Source organism: Cetorhinus maximus, chromosome 29 (genome assembly GCF_964194155.1).
Source record: "Cetorhinus maximus chromosome 29, sCetMax3.hap1.1, whole genome shotgun sequence".
Classification (NCBI taxonomy): domain Eukaryota; kingdom Metazoa; phylum Chordata; class Chondrichthyes; order Lamniformes; family Cetorhinidae; genus Cetorhinus; species Cetorhinus maximus.
In genome coordinates, this window is record NC_135907.1 from 16,494,390 (window position 1) to 16,513,770 (window position 19,381).

Genomic DNA, 19,381 nt, shown 5'->3' on the forward strand with positions numbered 1-19,381 from the left:
CATGGAGGGACTGTTCACCTTAGAAAAGAGATGTTTATGGGGAGACTTAACAGGAGTACTCACAATCAGGGAGGGTTTTGATACAATGGTGATGGTGTGTTACAGTTAACTCAGGGAATAGATAGATAGGTTCTTGATTGGTAAGGGGATCAAAGGTTATGGGGAGAAGGCGGGAGAATGGGGTTGAGAAACTTATCAGCCATGATTGAATGACGGAGCAGACTTGATGGGCCGAATGGCCTAATTTCTGCTCCTATGTCTTATGGAATCTGAGTTGCTGCAGCAATACACACTCTTACATGCACGTTGTAGTCTGGAGTTATGGATGGTGATGGTAGAGGCTCCAACATTCTTTCCATCACATGGGCTGACCAGGAATCTCTTCCACTCTTACTGCCATTGGTGTATGTTGGAAGGATTTGCAGGTTGATACTCAACCTGTTTGGTCACATTATGAACACACCTTCCTTGGTCATCAAGTCCTGGACTGGGACTTGAACCCAGGGTCTCTGGCTCAGAGGCAGGGATACTATCCACCACTTCACAAGACCAAGGAGAAATTATTTACAGTGGCAGGAGGATGGCTAACCAGATGGATACAGATTGAAGGCCTTTGACCAAGTCCCAGAGGGGAAAGGAGAATATTTTTTACACAGTGAGTTATGATCTATGATGCACGGTTTGAAACGGCAGTGAAAGTAGATTCAATAATAACTTTTAAAAGAGAATTGGATCGCTACTTGAAGGGGAGAAAGCCACAGAGCTATAGGGAAAGAGCATAGGCACAGGTACAATTGGATGGTTCTTTCAAAGAGCCAACACAAGCACGATGGGCCAAATGGCCTCCTTCTGTGCTGTAAGATTCTCTGATTCAATGAAGAACTGGGGATGGAGGTATAGTGTTCAATTGTTCTGTGTTTGATTATGTGAGTCTGTTTACTATTGATGCTCACTAGGCTTGATTTGTTAAGCCTGGGTGTGGATTCCGGGAAAGGTAAACAAACTATAGAAAGAGCTGGAAGCTAGAGCTAGAAGCATGGAGCAGATAATTTAATGCACCGTAAGTAAAACCTGTTACACAAATAGAAACCAGTGTCATCTCTGCGTAGCTCCGACACATAAAATATACAACAGGAGGCATAGACACATTTCAAAATTGGAGACAGAGAAAGACAGAGATAGCCAGAGTGAAGCTACTGGATAAACACACTGAAGGAATAGAGATGGAGGGAACAATAATGCAAACACATTGAAGAACTGGAGAACACTGAATGGATATCGAGTATGAATATCAAGCTGTGCAGTTCTAAATTGGGGCCTTGTCCACCAGGAACATGTACACTTAACCCCTGACATTGCTCAATAGAAACCTGGACTGCATCAGTGCGGCTTCCCAATACGCTCCTGGTACCGAGCCTTGGCCAGCATTGCTATGATGGAAGGGGAGGTGAACTGTCTTACCTTGCAGTCCTCGCAATGCTCACTCTTGTCTTCTTCTTCACAAGGACATTTATCACATTCATTGCAGTGCTGTGGGAACAGGAGAAAAGTGATGCGTTTAACGTAAGAAACTTGTCGAAGAAAAGAGAAGGTGAAAAGCACCCAAAAAGAAATACAGGTTCAAATCCAGGGTGAACAGAGAAGAATATTGTTGAAAAGAGAGACATGTTGCTGAAGCTTTTTTGTCTTGCACTCAACAGGACAAATGCAAGAATGCCAAATTTCAAACAATCACAACAATACAATGCAACAGGAGAAAAAGGTGCTGATTGGTTGGCAAGTCGACTCTGATTGGCAGAGGTGTTACCATGGAGAAAGTAATAGGGAACTATAGGTTCCCCAAGCTCCTGGGTAATTCAAAAAAAGTGCAAAGCTTGAACATATTCCTTTTGTTTGCGGAGAACCTGCATATGAATTTATGTTGCTTCTGGTAAGCGTAAATGAGTCACATAATGAGCTTGACTGGTTATCTTCAGAGGGGAATAAGGTCTCTCGTTGCTGGAGAAATATATGTTACTCTAGTGCTTATTGTATGAAAATCTCATTGAATTAAAGTTGATTGGGAAGTTGCCCTTTCACTTGCAGACCCTGATCAGTGGGAATGAGTGGTTCCTGTAATGGGCAGTTGACCCACAATACCAATGTTGTGCTCGGGCTGTCAGTTAGAGAATCGGTCCCTATTTGTCTCTCCGATACAGCCAGCTATTGTGTCTCACCCTGCTATAGAAATTGGATCAATCAATCTTCAAAAACACTGCTGCAGAGTTGCTCACCTCACAGAAGGCACAGTAACTGCAGAGAGAACCATCTTTGTAGTCGCCTGCCTCCTCCTCACCTTCCTCAGCTGCCAAAGAAAACAAAAAGGAAAGGTTTAAATAAAAAAGACATATGAAAGTTGATGCACTGCAGCAATTCACCAAGGCTCCTTCGACAGCACCTTCCAAACCCACGACCGCTACCATCTAGAAGGACAAGGGCAGCAGACACATGGGAACACCACCTCCTGGAAGTTCCCCTTCAAGCCAATCGCCATCCTGACTTGGAAATATATCACCGTCCCTTCACTCTCGCTGGGTCAAAACCCTGGGACTCCCTCCCTAACAGCACAGTGGGTGCACCCTACACCACACGGGACTGCAGCGGTTCAAGAAGGCAGCTCACCACCACCTTCTCCAGGGCAATTAGGGATGGGCAATAAATGCTGGCCCAGCCAGTGAAGACAACATCCCGTGAATGAGTAAAAAAATAATAGACTCAGGTTGCATCAGCATGTCGAGGGTATCCTCCTCAGGAACCCACAGATAGAGACAGATGTGGTGAGAGGGATAACCCTTAGATCCTTCCAACGATATGTATAATGACCATTTCTTGTTGAACATGCAAATAAATTTCATGCTGTAGCTTCAAGAAGCTCCAATACACTGCACCAAATTTCATTCTCCCACAATAGCAATGAACCACCACATAAATCTGAAAATGTAATTATCTTCTACAAGAAGGACTCCGCTGAAGATAAGAGGTGTCTCATGCTGATTCTATCTTAAATGAATTATTACATCTGGTTTTAAGGCTACAATTTTTCTTGATTTTAGTGACACCAGTCACTACTATCACTGGATCTCATGTCCTGAGTGTAAATTGGCCCATTAAACATCATCACTACTTGTTCCAGGGCTGCACTCTGATTAGCTCCACCACCTCTGACTGGCTGCTGTCATTTTGCGATAGATATAACATGAAATAAAAATATACAAAGAATCAATTACTCCCTACAATATGCACAGGACACAAGAACTAGGAGCAGGAGTAGGTCATTCAGCCCCTCGAACCTGCTCTGCCATTTAATAAGATCATGGCTGATTTGATTGTGGCCTCAACTCCACTTTCCTGCCTGACACCCCATCTCCCTCCCCCTAACTCTTGACTCCCTTGTCGATCGAAAATCTGGCTGACTCAGCCTTGAATATATTCAATGACCCAGCCTCCACTGCTCTCTGGGGAAGAGAATGCCACATAATAATGACCTCCAGTGAGAGAAAAGTTCTCCTCATCTCAGTCTTAAAAGGGAGACCTTTTATTCTTAAACTATGTCCCCTAGTTCTAGTCTTCCCCACAGGTTCCACATCTTCCACATTCCTCCTACCCCAATAACCTTTGACCCACTTGTTGGTCAAGAATCTATCTACCACTGCCTTAAAAATATGCATTGAGCCTGCCTCCACCACTCTCTGGGGAAGAGAGTTTCAAAGGTGCATGACTCTCTGAGAGAAACATTTTCTCCTCGTCCCAGTCATAAATTGGAGACCCCTTATTTTTAAACTGTGTCTCCTCTTATGTTTCAGTAAGATCACCTCTCGTTCTTCTAAGCTCCAATGGACACAGGCCCAACCTGAGCAACCTTTCTCCAGACGACAACCCCTTCTGAGGAAAGATTGAGTGATTTGGGCCTATACCCATTTGAGTTTTGAAGAACGAGAGGTGATCTTATTGAAACATATACAACATGTAATGTTCTGCTGTACTCTATAATGAACAAACAACTCAACAAATGCCCCTCCTTATCAGAAGTCCATGCTGCATATTGGTGCACATGCAGTTTTACTGGCTATAACTGATCATGACTGGAGGGAGGGAAAGGACCATCTTTTGTATGAGACGTTAAACCGCGGCCCCCTGTGCCCTCTCAGGTGGGTGTAAAGATCCCATGGCCACTATTTCAAAGAGCAGCGGGGGCATTGGCCCTGGCATTCCGGCCAATACTTATCCCTCAATTAATGTCACTGAAACAGGTGGTCTGATCATTACCTTGTTGCTGCCGTTGGGATCTTGCTGTGTGCAAATCAGCTGCAGAGACATTACAGAAGGGCTTAACTTGCTCAAAGCACATTGGGACATCCTGCAGTCATGAAAGGCGCTATATAAATGCTGGTTCTGTCTTTGTTTCATTTGAAGAATGGAACACCGTCAACATTAACTGTCACTTGGTGGTACAGAGCTTGAATATTACCTAAAAGAGAGGCATGTTGCTGAAGCTTTTCATCTTGCACTCATCGGGATAAAAGCAAGAATGCCAAATTTCAAGCAATCATAAAAATTTATACTACAGGGGAAAAGGATGCTGATTTTGTTGGCAAGTCAACTCTGATTGGACGAGGAACCATGGAATCACATCTAACAGACAGAGAGTAATGAGCAGAGTACAGAGCATACTCAACTCAACCAGCCCACGCCTGAAAAATCCAAAACAAAATGTCTGCAGTTAGATGTGATTCTGTGATTGGGCAGCACTTGCTGAAAAATCCTGAGTGCGCTAATAGCTACACTAACAACCAATTTAGGGTAATCAGTTCAGTTTGTAACATGGCTCATTGTCGCTTGCTAGAAGCTACATACGTTCATTCGCATGGACCCATTCTCTGCAAACAAAAGGAATATGGTCAAGCCCTTCTTGAATTACCCAGGAGCTTGGGGAGCCTTTGGCTCCTGCTGCTTTCTCCATGGCAACACCTCAGCCAATCAGAGTCTTATGTTCTCATGACACAGGCACCTGTAATACTGGAGATGATCAACTCTTTTGTCCCACAAGTATAGCCTCATGAATTCAGAAGAAATGTCATTGAGTCATTTACGGCACAGAGGGAGACCATTCAGCCCATCGAGTCCTTGCTGGCTGGCCCCAGAGCAACCTGGTCAGTCCCACTCCCCCGCTTGATTTCCATAGCCCTGCACGTTTATTTCCTTCAAGTGTCCATCCAATTTCCTTTTGAAATCATTAGCATTCTTCATTTCCACTACCCTCATAGGGAGTTCCAGGTCATTATCATTATATAAAAAAGTTCTTCTTCAACTCCCCCTGTATCTCTTACCCAAGACCTTAAATCCATGTCCTCCTAGTCCCATCAGCTAATGGGAACAGCTTTTCATTGTCTATCTTATCTAAACCTGTCATAGCCTTGTACGTCTCTATCAAATCTCCCCTCAACCTCCTTTGCCCCAAGGAGAACAATCCCAGCTTCTCCAACATAACTTTGTAACTGAAACCCTTCCCATTCATGGAGCCATTCTGGTAAATCTCCTCTGCACCCTCTCAAGGATACATCCTTCCTAAAGTGGGTGACCAGAACTGGTCGCAATACTCCAGTTGTGGTTTAATCAGAGCTTTAGAAAGGTTCAGCATAATTTCTCTGCTCTTGCATTCAATGCCTCTATTTATGAAGCCCAATGTGCCATCTGCTTTGTTAACCACTCTCTCATTAAGTCCTGGCACTTTCAAAGGTCAATGCACATGAAGCCCAGGTCCCTCTGACCCTGCACACTTTTTAAGAGTTGCGCCATTGAGTCTATATTGACTCTCCTCACCCCTTCTGCCAAAATGCTTCACCTCTCACTTCTCTGTGTGAAAGCCCATCAGCCATTTGTCTGCCCGGTTCCACTAGTGTCCCTATGTCCTGTTGTAGCCGATTCTTATGGTCGGGCGATTGGTCAATCCCTTTAGCCTTTGGTCAGCAACTGGTGGTCAATGTGGACCCACGTCATCTCCCAACCTTCGCATGTCTTTCACGAAGGCCTGCAATGTTACCATGGTAACCCCCCCCTCCCAAGTTCACACACTGCGCACAAGGGAAGCTTCCGGAGCTGCACGCGGACAACTTCTGACAAAAAGCCGTTGGTTTATGTCCGCAAGAGTTGACACGTGACGGGCCGGGGAAACGCTGGAATCCTGAACTTGCATGGTGGCCGTGGTGCTGTGAATCTCGAAGACGAACTCTTTAAGCCTTTGTATTAAAGTACGTTTGAAAAATAGATCTATTATTTGGCATTTTCCTTCAGCGGTCCCCTTAAGGGCAACTATTTGTAAAATGCCTATGTTTGAAAAGAAAGAAAGACCTGCATTTATATAGCACCTTTCACAACCACAGGATGCCCCAATTTGCAGCCGATGAAGTACTTTTGAGGTGTCGTCGCTGTTGTAAAGTAGGAAACACGGCAGCCAATTTGTGCACAGCAAGCTCCCACACACAGCAACGCGATAATCGCCGGATAATCTGATTTTTGTGATGTGGAATGAGGGGTAAATTTTGGCCAGGACACCAGGGAAAACTCGCCTGCTTTTCTTTGAAATGGTGCCATGGGATTGCCTACATCCACCCGTGCAGGTAGATGGACTTAGCATCTCACCTGAAACACGGCACCTCTGACAGTGCAGCACTCCGTCCCCGCATCGGGTGGGCTCAGTGGGAGGGGGCAGGGGTGGCTGCGGAGCTGACCGCTGCCCACGATCGGCTCCACACCCCCCATTTTACGCGGGCAGGCCAACTAAGGCCCACCCAGCGTAATACGCAAGCGCTAGCGCTGAGCGGTGGGAGGAGAGAGAGTCGGGTCCAGCGCTCTTTCGCGCACGCGCGTGAAAGAACGCTTCAATCTCCCCGAGGCACGGAGCTGCCTCAGGGAGATTGGAGCGATTGTTAAAAAAATAAATAAAAACAATGAAAATTTGATGAAACGTGTCCCCTCGAATGACTGTGTCACACCAGATGGGACAGGTTTTTATCTTTCATAGAAACTTTTTATTTAAGATGTAAAAGCTTTAGGAAACCTCATCCCGCTCGTGGATGAGGTTTCCTAAAAAACGTAAAGGCCGCTTGGCCTTTTCACCGCCCGCCAACCGTAAGGGTAAAGTTGAACTTAATTACTTTGTTAATGGCCTTAATAGGCCTTTTAACTATCGGCGGGCGTGACTCTGGCACGCGCCCGCCGAACGAAATATTGCGAGATAGCGCGATGACATTAGGAACGCACGCCCGACATCATCACGCGTCATTTTACGTTCCGGCGTGTGGGGCCCACCCCTGCAGGCCGACTGAAAAGTCCTGGCCTTGGTATCGCACTGGAATTTTGCAGCTGCAAAGCCTGTTTGAGGTAGGCCTGAACTCCTCAGTGCCATCTAATGTGCCAGGAAGGTGTTTAACAGGCCTTAGGGCCCTCATGAACATAGGCAAGGAGCGCTGACATCCTCATTAGGCTAGGGATAACTCTTTTGCGTTTTGATGGTATATGTGTTCATTCGTTGCAGGGTAATTGTTAACTCATTCCTGTTGGTAATCTACTCCTGCCTGTGTGTTATTCTGATACTCCAAATTAGATGTTATTTTATATTTGACATCATCCAGTTTGTGTGTTATGAGTTATTTGACAAAATGGAGCCCCTGTGTTAACCTACTCCAGGCTGCGAGCTATCTGCTATTTACCACCGTGCAGTTTTCATTTTATCTCCTAAACAAAATGTTGTATTTTAAAATAAAAGTATTCAGCAGGTCAGGAAGCACCAGTGGAGAGGGAAACAGAGTTAGCGTTTCAGGCCGATGGTCTTTCCTCAGAACGGGAAAAAAGTTAGAGATGCAACTCGATTGAGGCAAGTCCAGAGGCAAGGGGGAGTTAAAGAACAGAGGAGGGAAGCTCAGTGGAGGGCAGGAGAGATTAAATGACAAAAGGGTTGGTGGCACGAGGCTAAAAGAAAAGGTAGCGGGGTAAGTAAAGAAACAGAAGTTGCGTCTAGAGGAGGTGTAAATGTGAAAATCAGAATCATCGCCCACAGTTCCTGGGGGCAGTGGTTATCAGCTGAAATTGTTGAACTCAATGTTGAGTCCGGCAGGCTCGAAAGTGCCTCACCGAAAGGTGATGTGCTGTTCCTCAAGCCTAAGCTGAGCTTCACTGGCACCAGGTAGAGGGGCTGAGAGACACCAGGCAGTGTACAGATATCTCCCTGAGAGAGAGGGACTGAGAGACACCAGTCGGGGTACAGATATCTCTCTGAGAGAGAGGGACTGAGAGACATCGGGCAGTGTACAGATATCTCCCTAAGAGAGAGGGACTGAGAAACATCAGGCAGTGTACAGATATCTCCCAGAGGGAGAGGGACTGAGAGACACCAGGCAGTGTAAAGATATCTCACTGAGAGAGAGGGACTGAGAGACATCATGCAGTGTACAGATATCTCCCTGAGAGAGAGGGACTGAGAGACACCAGGCAGTGTACAGATATCTCCCTGAGAGAGAGGGACTGAGAGACATCAGGCAGTGTACAGATATCTCCCTAAGAGAGAGGGACTGAGAGACATCAGGCAGTGTACAGATATCTCCCTAAGAGAGAGGGACTGAGAGACACTGGGCAGTGTACAGATATCTCCCTGAGAGAGAGGGACTGAGAGACATCATGCAGTGTACAGATATCTCCCTAAGAGAGAGGGACTGAGAGACATCAGGCAGTGTACAGATATCTCCCTGAGAGAGAGGGACTGAGAGACATCAGGCAGTGTACAGATATCTCCCTGAGAGAGAGGGACTGAGAGACACCAGGCAGTGTACAGATATCTCCCTAAGAGAGAGGGACTGAGAGACACCAGGCAGTGTACAGATATCTGCCTGAGCGAGAAGGACTGAGAGACACTAGGCAGTGTAAAGATATCTCCCTGAGAGAGAGGGACTGAGAGACACCAGGCAGTGTACAGATATCTCCCTGAGAGAGAGAGGGGACTGAGAGACACCAGTCAGTATACAGATATCTCCCTGAGAGAGAGAGGGGACTGAGAGACACCAGTCAGTGTACAGATATCTCCCTGAGAGAGAGGAGGGACTGAGAGACACCAGGCAGTGTACAGATATCTCCCTAAGAGAGAGGGACTGAGAGACATCAGGCAGTGTACAGATATCTCCCTGAGAGAGAGGGACTGAGAGACATCAGGCAGTGTACAGATATCTCCCTGAGCGAGAGGGACTGAGAGACACTAGGCAGTGTAAAGATATCTCCCTGAGAGAGAGGGACTGAGAGACACCAGGCAGTGTACAGATATCTCCCTGAGAGAGAGGAGGGACTGAGAGACACCAGGCAGTGTACAGATATCTCCCAGAGGGAGAGGGGCTGAGAGACACCAGGCAGGAGGCCGTGGTGTGGTGGTACAGTCACTGGACTAATGTTCCAGAGGCCCAGGTTATTGCTGTAGGGACTCGGGTTTGAATTTGAATTCAATAAAAATCTGGAATTAAGTCTAATGATGACCATGAAACCATTGTCATTAAAAACCCATCTGGTTCATCTGCCATCTGGTCTGGCCTACATGTGACTCCAGACCCACAGCAATGTGGTTGACTTTTAAATGCCCTCTGAAATGGCCTAGCAAGCCATTCAGTTGTATCAAACCACTAAAAAGCCTACAAGGAATGAAACCGGATGGACCACCCAGCATTGACCTCGGCACCGGAACCGACAACAGCAAACTCAGCCCTATCAACCCTGCAAAGTCCTCCTTACTAACATCTGGGGGCTTGTGCCAAAATTGGGAGAGCTGTCTCACAGACTAGTCAAGCAACAGCCTGACATAGTCATACTCATAGAATCATACTTTACAGACAATGTCCCAGAAACCACCATCACCATCCCTGGGTATGTCCTGTCCCACTGGCAGGACAGACCCAGCAGAGGTGGCAGCACAGTGGTAAACAGTCAGGAGGGAGTTGCCCTGAGAGTCCTCAACATCGACTCTGGACCCCCTGAAGTCTCATGGCATCAGGTCAAACATGGGCAAGGAAACCCCCTAAAGATTACCACGTACTGCACCCACCCACCACCCCCCACAAGCCATCCACACCCCCCAACCCCCCACACAATCAGCTGATGAATCAGTGCTCCTCCATGTTGAACACAACTGGGAGGAAGCACCGAGGGTGACAAGGGAGCAGAATGTACTCTGGGTGGGGGACTTTAATCACCAAGAGTGGCTCGGTAACACCATTACTGACCGAGCTGGCCGAGTCCTAAAGGACATAGCTGCTAGACTGGGTCTGCGGCAGGTGGTGAGGGAACCAACAAGAGGGAAAAACATATTTGACCTCATCCTCACCAAACTGCCTGCCGCAGATGCATCTGTCCATGACAGTATCGGTAGGAGTGACCACCGCACAGTCTTTGTGGAGATAAAATCCCGTCTTCACATTGAGGATACCCTCCATCATGTTGTGTGGCACTACCACTGTGCTAAATAGATAGATTTCAAACAGATCTAGCAACTCAAGACTGGGCAACCATGAGGTGCTGTGGGCCATCAGCAGCAGCAGAATTGTACTCAAAAACAATCTGTAACCTCATGGCCCAGCATATCCCCCACTCTACCATTACCATCAAGCCAGGGGATCAACCCTGGTTCAGTGAAGAGTGCAGGAGGGCATGCCAGGAGCAGCACCAGGCATACCCAAAAATGAGGTGTCAACCTGGTGAAGCTACAACACAGGACTACTTGAGTGTCAAACAGCATAAGCAGCAAGTGAGAGACAGAGCTAAGCAAATTAGCTCTGCAGTTCTGCCACATCCAGTCATGAATGGTGGTGGACAATTAAACAGCTCACTGGAGGAGGAAGCTCCACAAATATCCCCATCCTCAATGATGGAGGAGCCCAGCACATCAGTGCAAAAGCATTTGTGATAATCTTCAGGCAGAAGTGCCAAGTGGATGATCCATCTTGGCCTCACCTGGAGGTCCCCAGCATTACAGATGCCAGTCTTCAGCCAATTCAATTCACTCCACATGATATCAAGAAACAGCTGAAGGCACTGGATAGCACAAAGGCTATGGGTCCTGACAATATTCTGGCAATAGTAGTGAAAACTTGTGCTCCAGAACTTGCCGCGCCCCTGGCCAAGCTGTTCCAGTACAGCTACAGCACAGCCATCTACCTGGCAATGTGAAAACTTGCCCAGGTACATCCTGTACACAAAAAGCAGGACAAATCCAACCCAGCCAATTGACACCTCATCAGTCTACTCTCAGTCATAAGTAAAGTGATGGAAGGGGTCATAAATAATGCTATTAAGTGGCACTTGCTTAGCAATAACCTACTCATTGATGCTCAGTTTGGGTTCCGCCAGGGCCACTCAGCTCCTGACCTCATTACAGCCTTGGATCAAACATGGACAAAAGAACTGAACTCCAGAGGTGAGGTGAGAGTGACTGCCCTTGACATCAAGGCAGCATTTGATTGAGTGTGGCATCAGGGAGCCCCAGCAAACCTGGAGTCAAGGGAATTAGAGGGAAAACTCTCCGCTGGTTGGAGTCATACCAAGCACAAAGGAAGATGGTTGTGGTTGCTGGAGGTCAGTCATCTCAGTTCCAGGACATCACTGTAGGTTCCTCAGGGTAGTGTCCTCGGCCCAACCATCTTCAGCTGTTTCATCAATGACCTTCCTTCCATCATAAGGTCAGAAGTGGGGATGTTCGCTGATGATTGCACAATGTTCAGCATCATTCACGACTCCTCAGATACTGAAGCAGTCCATGTCCAAATTCAGCAAGACCTGGACAATATCCAGGCTTGGGCTGACAAGTGGCAAGTAATATTCATGCCACACAAATGCCAGGCAAAGACCAGCTCCAACAAGAGAGAATATAACCATCGCCCCTTGACATTCAATGGCATTACCATCACTGAATCCCCCACTATCAACATCCTGGGAGTTACCATTGACCAGAAATTGAACTGGACATATAAATACTATGGCTACAAAAGCAGGTCAGGGTCAAGGAATTCTGCAGTGAGTAACTCACCTCCTGACTCTGTAAAGCCTGTCCACCATCTACAAGGCACAAGTCAGGAGTGTGATGGAATACTCCCCACTTGCCTGGATGAGTGCAGCTCCAACAACACTCAAGAAGCTTGACACCATACAGGACAAAACAGCCTGCTTAATTAGCACCACCTTCAACATTCACCCCCAACACCACCAAACACAGTGTGCAATGCAGGAATTCACCAAGGCTCCTTAGGCAGCACCTTCCAAACACATGACTGCTACTATCTAGAAGGACAAGGGCAGCAGATAGATGGGAACACCACCACCTGGAAGTTCCCCTCCAAGCCACTCACCATCCTGATTTGGAAATATATCGCCGTTCCTTCACTGTCGCTAGGTCAAAATCCTAGAACTCCCTCCCTAACAGCACAGTGGATGAGATTTCCAAAAAAATGCAAAGGCTGCTAAAATTTTACTTAATTGACACTTTAATGGCCTTAACAGATCTTTTAATTGTTAGTGGGCGCGCTGCCGACTGAATTATCGTGCGACTGCGTGTTGATGTCGGGATGCGCGTCCGACGTCAATGCGTGTCATTTCACGCTCGAGCGGGTCAGGTGCGCACCCACCGAGGTGAAAATTCTGCTCCATAGACACCTCCCTGGGACAGAGGGACTGAGAGGCACCAGGCAGTGTACGGATATCTCCAAAAGGGAGATAGGATACTTTATAATGTATAAGGTGTACTTTGGAACTCTCTGCCTCGGAAGGTGGTGGAAGAGGGAGGGTCATTGAACATTTTTAAGGCGGAGGTAGATAGATTCTTGTCAGGCAAGAGAATCAAAGGCTATTGGGGATAGATAGGAATGTGGAACTCACAAATAGATCAGCCACGATCTTATTGAATGGGGGAGCAGGCTCAAAGGGCCGAATGGCCTACTTCTGCTCTTAATTTGTATGTTTGTATGTTCATGTTACACTTACCTAGCCCTGCACCTCCCATGAATCCCGGTTACTGACTGAGTGATGCACAGATTTTCACAATACCCTCTGAATAAACTAGTATCATTGCACCTTTACTATGTCGCCGGCCTGCCCAATAATCGAAAAGAAATATTCATTGCAAATAAAACTAATATTTCCAATTGTTGCCCTTCTGAAGGTATTTGGTGCTACCATCTGTCTTACACCTCAGCCATTCACTATGTGGGAATCTGGGCATTGGTGTATTGGCAGACTATCCTACCAGGGAGTCTGTCAATTCATTCCTATCAACATGTCATGTCCACATCTATTCACAAATACATACATACAACACACACATGCATGAACACACAGACATACAATACACACACATGCACACACCGAGTTACAACACACATGTGCACACACAGAATTACAATACACACACGTGCACACACACATTGACATACAATGCACATGTGTACTCAGACAGACACACGCTCATACCCCACAGCCATTCGCTGGACTGGTAATCCAGAGACCCAGGGTAATGCTCTGGGGACCTGAGTTCGAATCCCACCACGGCAGATGGTGAAATTTGAATGCAATAAAAAAACTGGAATTAAAAGTCTAATGTTGACCATGAAGCCATTATCGATTGTTGTAAAAACCCATCTGGTTCACTAATGCCCTTTAGGGAAGGAAACCTGCCATTCTTACCTGGCTTTGCCTACATGTGACCTCAGACCCTGGTTGACTCTTAAATGCCCTCAGAACAAGGGCAATTAGGGATGGGCAATAAATGCTGGCCTAGCCAGTGACGCCCACATCCCATTAATGAATAAAAAAAAACAACACACACAATCATTGAACATACATATGCGTGTGCACACACACCGACACAGACGTACAACACATACGCGCATACACACATTTCCAGTTGGGGTCAACACTCACTGATAATGAGGAACAATCCTAACTGGGTTGTCCTTCCCAAAACAACCGTTAAAAACCTCCACATGAATATTTTGTCCATAACTTTGGTCAGATCACCTAAACACATTTACTCAGGCTTTCCAATGTGAAGCTCCTTGGGATGTTAAAGGCACTACATTAATGCAAGATGTTGGAATGCTGTTGAACCCTAATGGTGTGTTCTATCCCAGGATCCTACTAGTGTGTTAAAATGTGAAGCCAACGCTGAGATGGAAGATTGGATAGACATTCACAAATGTTCCTCAAGTTCACCATTTGGAAAAAGCAGAAGCTTGCTCAAGAGACTGATGTCCTCCATTTTTAAATACCGAATATAGAATACACTGCGGAAAGTTAACCGTTCCTAACCAGATACCCCATGGACAACACACTGTTTGTATCAGGTGGGTGTGAAATTCCTGGGACAGAAACAGTTATGTATTCAGCCAGAGACATTTAGAATTAGAACTGCATAAGCAGTTAAACATGGAGCCATTATTATCTACTCCTAGCGGACTCCCTCTGCTGGTACAAGTGTGTATGGTAGCATCAAGTGGACAAAATGCACAGTGCAATTTTCAACACCTACAGTGAATTCCATTACTCAACTGTCACATTACTAATCAGCAGGTACTGTTCTCAAACATCAGGTCTATTGCTACAGGGAACATAAATACATATAAAGAGGAGGATGAATCAATAGCTCTTCCTCGCTGTGTACTGTACATGTTCTCACTGGAAAAGAGAGGGTTAAGAGGGGATAGGTCAGCTGATTTTAGGATTCTACTGGGACTGGATAATGTTGTCCACAACAAGTTATTTCACCTTATCCAGAATAGTAAAACTAGATCTGACCTGCACTAGAAGGGGTGAATTCTTAAAGAATCTGCAGAATCGATATTGCAGTGGGTGACTGAATAATCTATGGACCAGGTTCCCTGTGGAGCTTCACTTGTTTCAGAAGATCACACACTTTACAGTGTGAGCATTTTGGGACATGGTGTGGTGGTGAGTCGAGCTTGGACGCAACAGGTAACTCTGGGCGTACGCCTCCCTAAGTTCTCCACCAGCAGGGATTTAGGGGCAGTATTTTACGCCCTCCCCTGAGGCAGGTTTGGAGGTGGGGAGGGCATTTAATTCAGCGGGATGGTGGTGGGTTGGGACCGTGCCACCTTCCTGCCTTCACTTCGATTAAGTCCAGGGTGGGAAGGCGTTTGGACTGCCTTCCTGCCCTGCCACCAGTTGAGGCCCTTAAGTCAGCAATTAATGCCCGCTTACAAGCCTCATCCTGCTACTGCTGGTTTTAATCCAGCAGCGGGCAGGGGGCTCGCCACGTGGGGAGAATGGCAAGTGCAGGTTGCTTGTGGTCTCTGGGGGGTGGGTCCCTCATTCAAATGCTCTCAGTGCCTGTTTGAGGGTCCCAACATCCCAGGAAGGGGGGTCCCCACTGAGAGTCAAACCCTTGCCCTTGCTGCTGAACCCACCTATGCCCCTTTCCCTATGACCCCCCCTACCCCCTCCACCTCGCAGAACCCCTCCCACCATCACCTACCTATGGCCTGGGTCACTCCTCATTCCTGGACCTCCAGTGGGTGTAATTCCAGCAGCAGCCACCACCTCCATGGTGGCACTGATGAGCAGGAGAGCTGCTGGTCTCCGATTGGCCAGCAGCTCTCGAGGGACAGGGCTTCCACCCTTGGGGTCCTGATCCTGCGGAAGGCCGGCTGGTGGCTTGTTATGGTGCCTGTTTCACCTTTAATGCAGTGGGCCTTCCCCAAAGAAGGCAGCATGGGTCTCTCACTATGCAGCCCTCCCGCCAGTGAGTATGACCCTCATCGCCACCGTAAAAATACCCCCTCATGCCTAGGGGTCTGTGTTGTAGACTCATTGATAGAGATTGATTGCAGTGATTAATCAACAACTCTATTATCGTTGAATCATGTCTCTAAAAGAATGGTAAAAGGCGAACTAGATGGACTTTGTTCATTTTTTTATTGGGCAATTCCTTTGTTCCTAGGTAGACACGTACAAGTGCTGTTGGTTCAGACTGTTTTTGTCGAAAAATAGAAAGAACTTTCATTTACCTAATGCCTTTCCTTCCTTGGGGCACCCCAAAGCTTTTTAAGGCTATTTGAAGCACGGGCACTCTGAAGTCACATTTGCAAGGCCCTACTAGCAGCAATGAGGCCTTGTGGCGCAATGGGTCGCTTCTCAGCTAGAGGCTCTGGGTTCAAGTCCCACCCCAGAGCTTGTATGGTCAAGGAATGTGGCCAAATACACACCAATGCTCAGGCTGATCTACTCCTGCTCCCATTTCTTGTGACTACTACGTGCATGTAAAAATATATGTTGCCATAGCAACCTGCACTCCCTGAGTGAACTGTAACTAACCACCACCACAGACAGCAATGCGATAACATAGCAGCAACCCCTATGATCCTGTTCTGCCATTCAATGAGATCATGGTGATCTGCGGCACAACTCCTAACCTTTGCCCCATTTCCCTTAATACCTTTAACTGACAAAAAAAAATCCATCAGCAATAAAATTAACAATTGAAGAAGAAAGTTTCAAACTTCTGCCTTTGGCCTGAATTTTCCGGGCGTGATTGGCGGGCCTGGGAGCGGGTGGGAAATGGGGCCCCTGACCCTGATTTCACGCTGGCTGGCCGATTAACTGGTGAGCGCTTCCACTGAGCTCCCTGAAGGCAGACGGGGTAAACGGAACGACAAAAATGCTGCAAAACACGTCCGTGCAGCACAATCAAGCGCCTGAAAGCATCTCATATTAAAAAAAAAACCGGTCCCCAGATATCTCTTTTTTCTTTTGTTTCCCCCACAGAGATTTCATCCCGCCCTGGATCGAGGTTTGAGCAAAAACGTGAAGGCCGCCTGGGAGTTTGGCCAGTCCGCCAGCCGTAAAAGCGGACGGGGCCACAAAAAAAAAATCGCTTTCAAATTCCTTCCTCAATGGGCTTAATTACCCGCTTCATTGTCGGTGGGCGCGCTTCTGACTGCTGCGCGCGCCTGCCAAGCGAGATATCGTGCGAGTGTGCGATGACATTGGGACGCTTGCCTGATGTCACCTTGTGCTATTTCGCAGCCGGATGGGTCAGGCGCACCTGCGGGACCTAAAACTCTGGCCTTTGTGTGTAGAAGCGTTTCCTGATTTCACTCCTGAAAGGTCTGGTTCGATTTTTCAAACTATGCCCCCTCATCCTAGACCATCCACCCCTCCCCCCCACCCCAACAACAGCAGAAATAGTTCCCCTCTGCCCTATCTGTCCCCCTTAATATCTTGAAAACTTGACTCAAATCACCCTTAACTTTCTAAATTCCAGGAAGTACAACTCTATTTTGTGTAATCACTCCTCGAAATCTAACCCAGGTACTGTTCGGGCAAACATACATTGTAACTCTCTCATGACCAATATCCTTTTCCTATGATGCGGAGCCCAAAACTGAACATGGTACTTGAGTTGTGATCCAGGGCTTTGTATAGCTGTGACATAAGTTCCCCTTTATTCTTTCATGGGATGTGGGTGTCATTGGCAAGGTCAACATTTGTTGCCTATCCCTAATTGCCCTTGAACTGAGTGATAGTGGTTAAGAGTCAGCCACTTGCTGTGGGTCTGGAGCCAGACCAGGTAAGGACAGCAGATTTCCTTCCCTAAAGGACATTAGTGAACCAGATGGGTTTTTAATGATAATTGGTGGTAGTTTCATGGTCACCATTACTGAGACTAACTTCCAATTCCATATTTTGTTAACTGAATTCTACATCACCTGTGGTGGGATTTGAACCTACATACCCAAAGCATTAGCCTGAGCCTCTGGCTTACTAGTCCAGTGACAATACCACTATGCCACCATCTCCCCTATCTACCCCCACTTCTATTCCACCCCTCTGTATTTTCCGTACCACTCCACGGCATTTTAATGATTTATGTGCATGGATCCCTAAATTTCTTTAGAGCTCCTATGTCTATCACTTTAGGAGTTCACTGAAATGGGAAACTGACCAGAGCTGATCCGGTTTTAGTGGTGTTGGTTGAAGGATATCTGGGTTATGACTGTCCCTTCTTCCAATAGCGTCATGGAATTTTTCACGTCTACCTGAGAGGACCTTGACTTAAACATCTCCTTGGAAAGATAACACCTCTGGCAGTGCTGTAATGAGGAAGAGCCTTGATAGGTCCTTCAGCCATGTAAAAATGCATGCTATTAGGTTCCAACAGCCAACAACAAGGTTGCAGTGATTTCCGGAATATCGTAGAATGATACAGCACAGAAGGCGGCCACTCGGCCCACCTAACCTGTGCTGGGAGAAGTTGAGTGGAGATTGAGAGTGAGTTGTAGTTAAAAGGGGTGAACTTTCAATGCTGTTGCATCCTGCAAGATTTTAACCCCTTTGAATGGACCCTGATGAAAGGCATTGAATGCAATCTCATTTCAGCGAGCCTGTTACTATAAGTTTTTTTCAATTTGTTCACGAGATGCGGGTGTCACTGGCTAGGCCAGCATTTATTGCCCATCCCTAACTGCCCTTGTTCAGAGGGTACTTAAGAGTCAACCACATTGCTGTGGGTCTGGAGTCATGTGTAGGCCAAACCAGGTATGGATGGCAGATATTCTTCCCTAAAGAGGCATTAGTGAATTACATGGGATTTTACAACATTTGATGATAGTTTCATGGTCACCATTACTGAGACTGGCTTTCCATTCCCAATTTTATTAATTGAATTTAAATTTCCCCAGCTTTGAAATCTTATCCCCATAGCATTAGCCCAGATCTCTGGATTACTAGTCCTGTGACATTAGCGCTACACACAAACCATACAAAAATACATACAAACATATGAATTAGGAGCAGGAGTGGGCCACTAGGCCTCTTGAGCCTGCTCCACATTCAATAAACTCATGGCTGATCTGACTGTGGCCTCAACTCCTTATTCCGCCTGCCCCTGGTAACCTTTGACTCCCTTGCCAAACATTTATCTACCCCTGCATTAAAAGTATTCAATGACTTTTCTTTATTTTTCCAAGGGATGTGGGCGTCACTAGCAAAGGCAGCATTTGTTGCCCATCCCTAATTGCCCTTGAACTGAGTGGCTTGCTAGGCCATTTCAGAGGGCAGTCAAGAGTCAACCACATTGCTGTGGGTCTGGAGTCACATGTAGGCCAGACCAGGTAAGGACGGCAGATTTCCTTCCCTAAAGGACATTAGTGAACCAGATGGGTTTTTAAAACAATAGTTTCATAGTCACCATCATTGCTTTATATTCCAGATTTTATTAATCGAATTCAAATTCCACCAGCTGCCTTGGTGGGATTTGAACCCATGCCCCCAGAATATTCGGGTGGGTATCTGGGATTACTAGTCC

At 46.7% G+C, this 19,381-nt stretch overlaps 2 protein-coding genes across 3 annotated transcripts in view; both read right to left on the minus strand.

The window, feature by feature from the left end:
- Nucleotides 1-19,381, minus strand: part of LOC144669307 (carnitine O-palmitoyltransferase 1, liver isoform-like) — a 534,090-nt gene that overhangs the window by 200,017 nt on the left and 314,692 nt on the right. The gene's annotated exons all lie outside the window — the stretch shown is intronic.
- LOC144669504 (uncharacterized) overlaps nucleotides 1-19,381 on the minus strand; it is a 39,134-nt gene that overhangs the window by 16,961 nt on the left and 2,792 nt on the right. For both annotated transcript variants that reach the window (XM_078531969.1, XM_078531970.1), the window contains exons 2-3: nucleotides 2,274-2,344; nucleotides 1,462-1,530 (exon numbers count right to left, since the gene is read on the minus strand). In XM_078531969.1, the coding sequence (XP_078388095.1) occupies nucleotides 1,462-1,530; nucleotides 2,274-2,344 (140 nt within the window). The remainder of the gene's footprint in view (nucleotides 1-1,461; nucleotides 1,531-2,273; nucleotides 2,345-19,381) is intronic.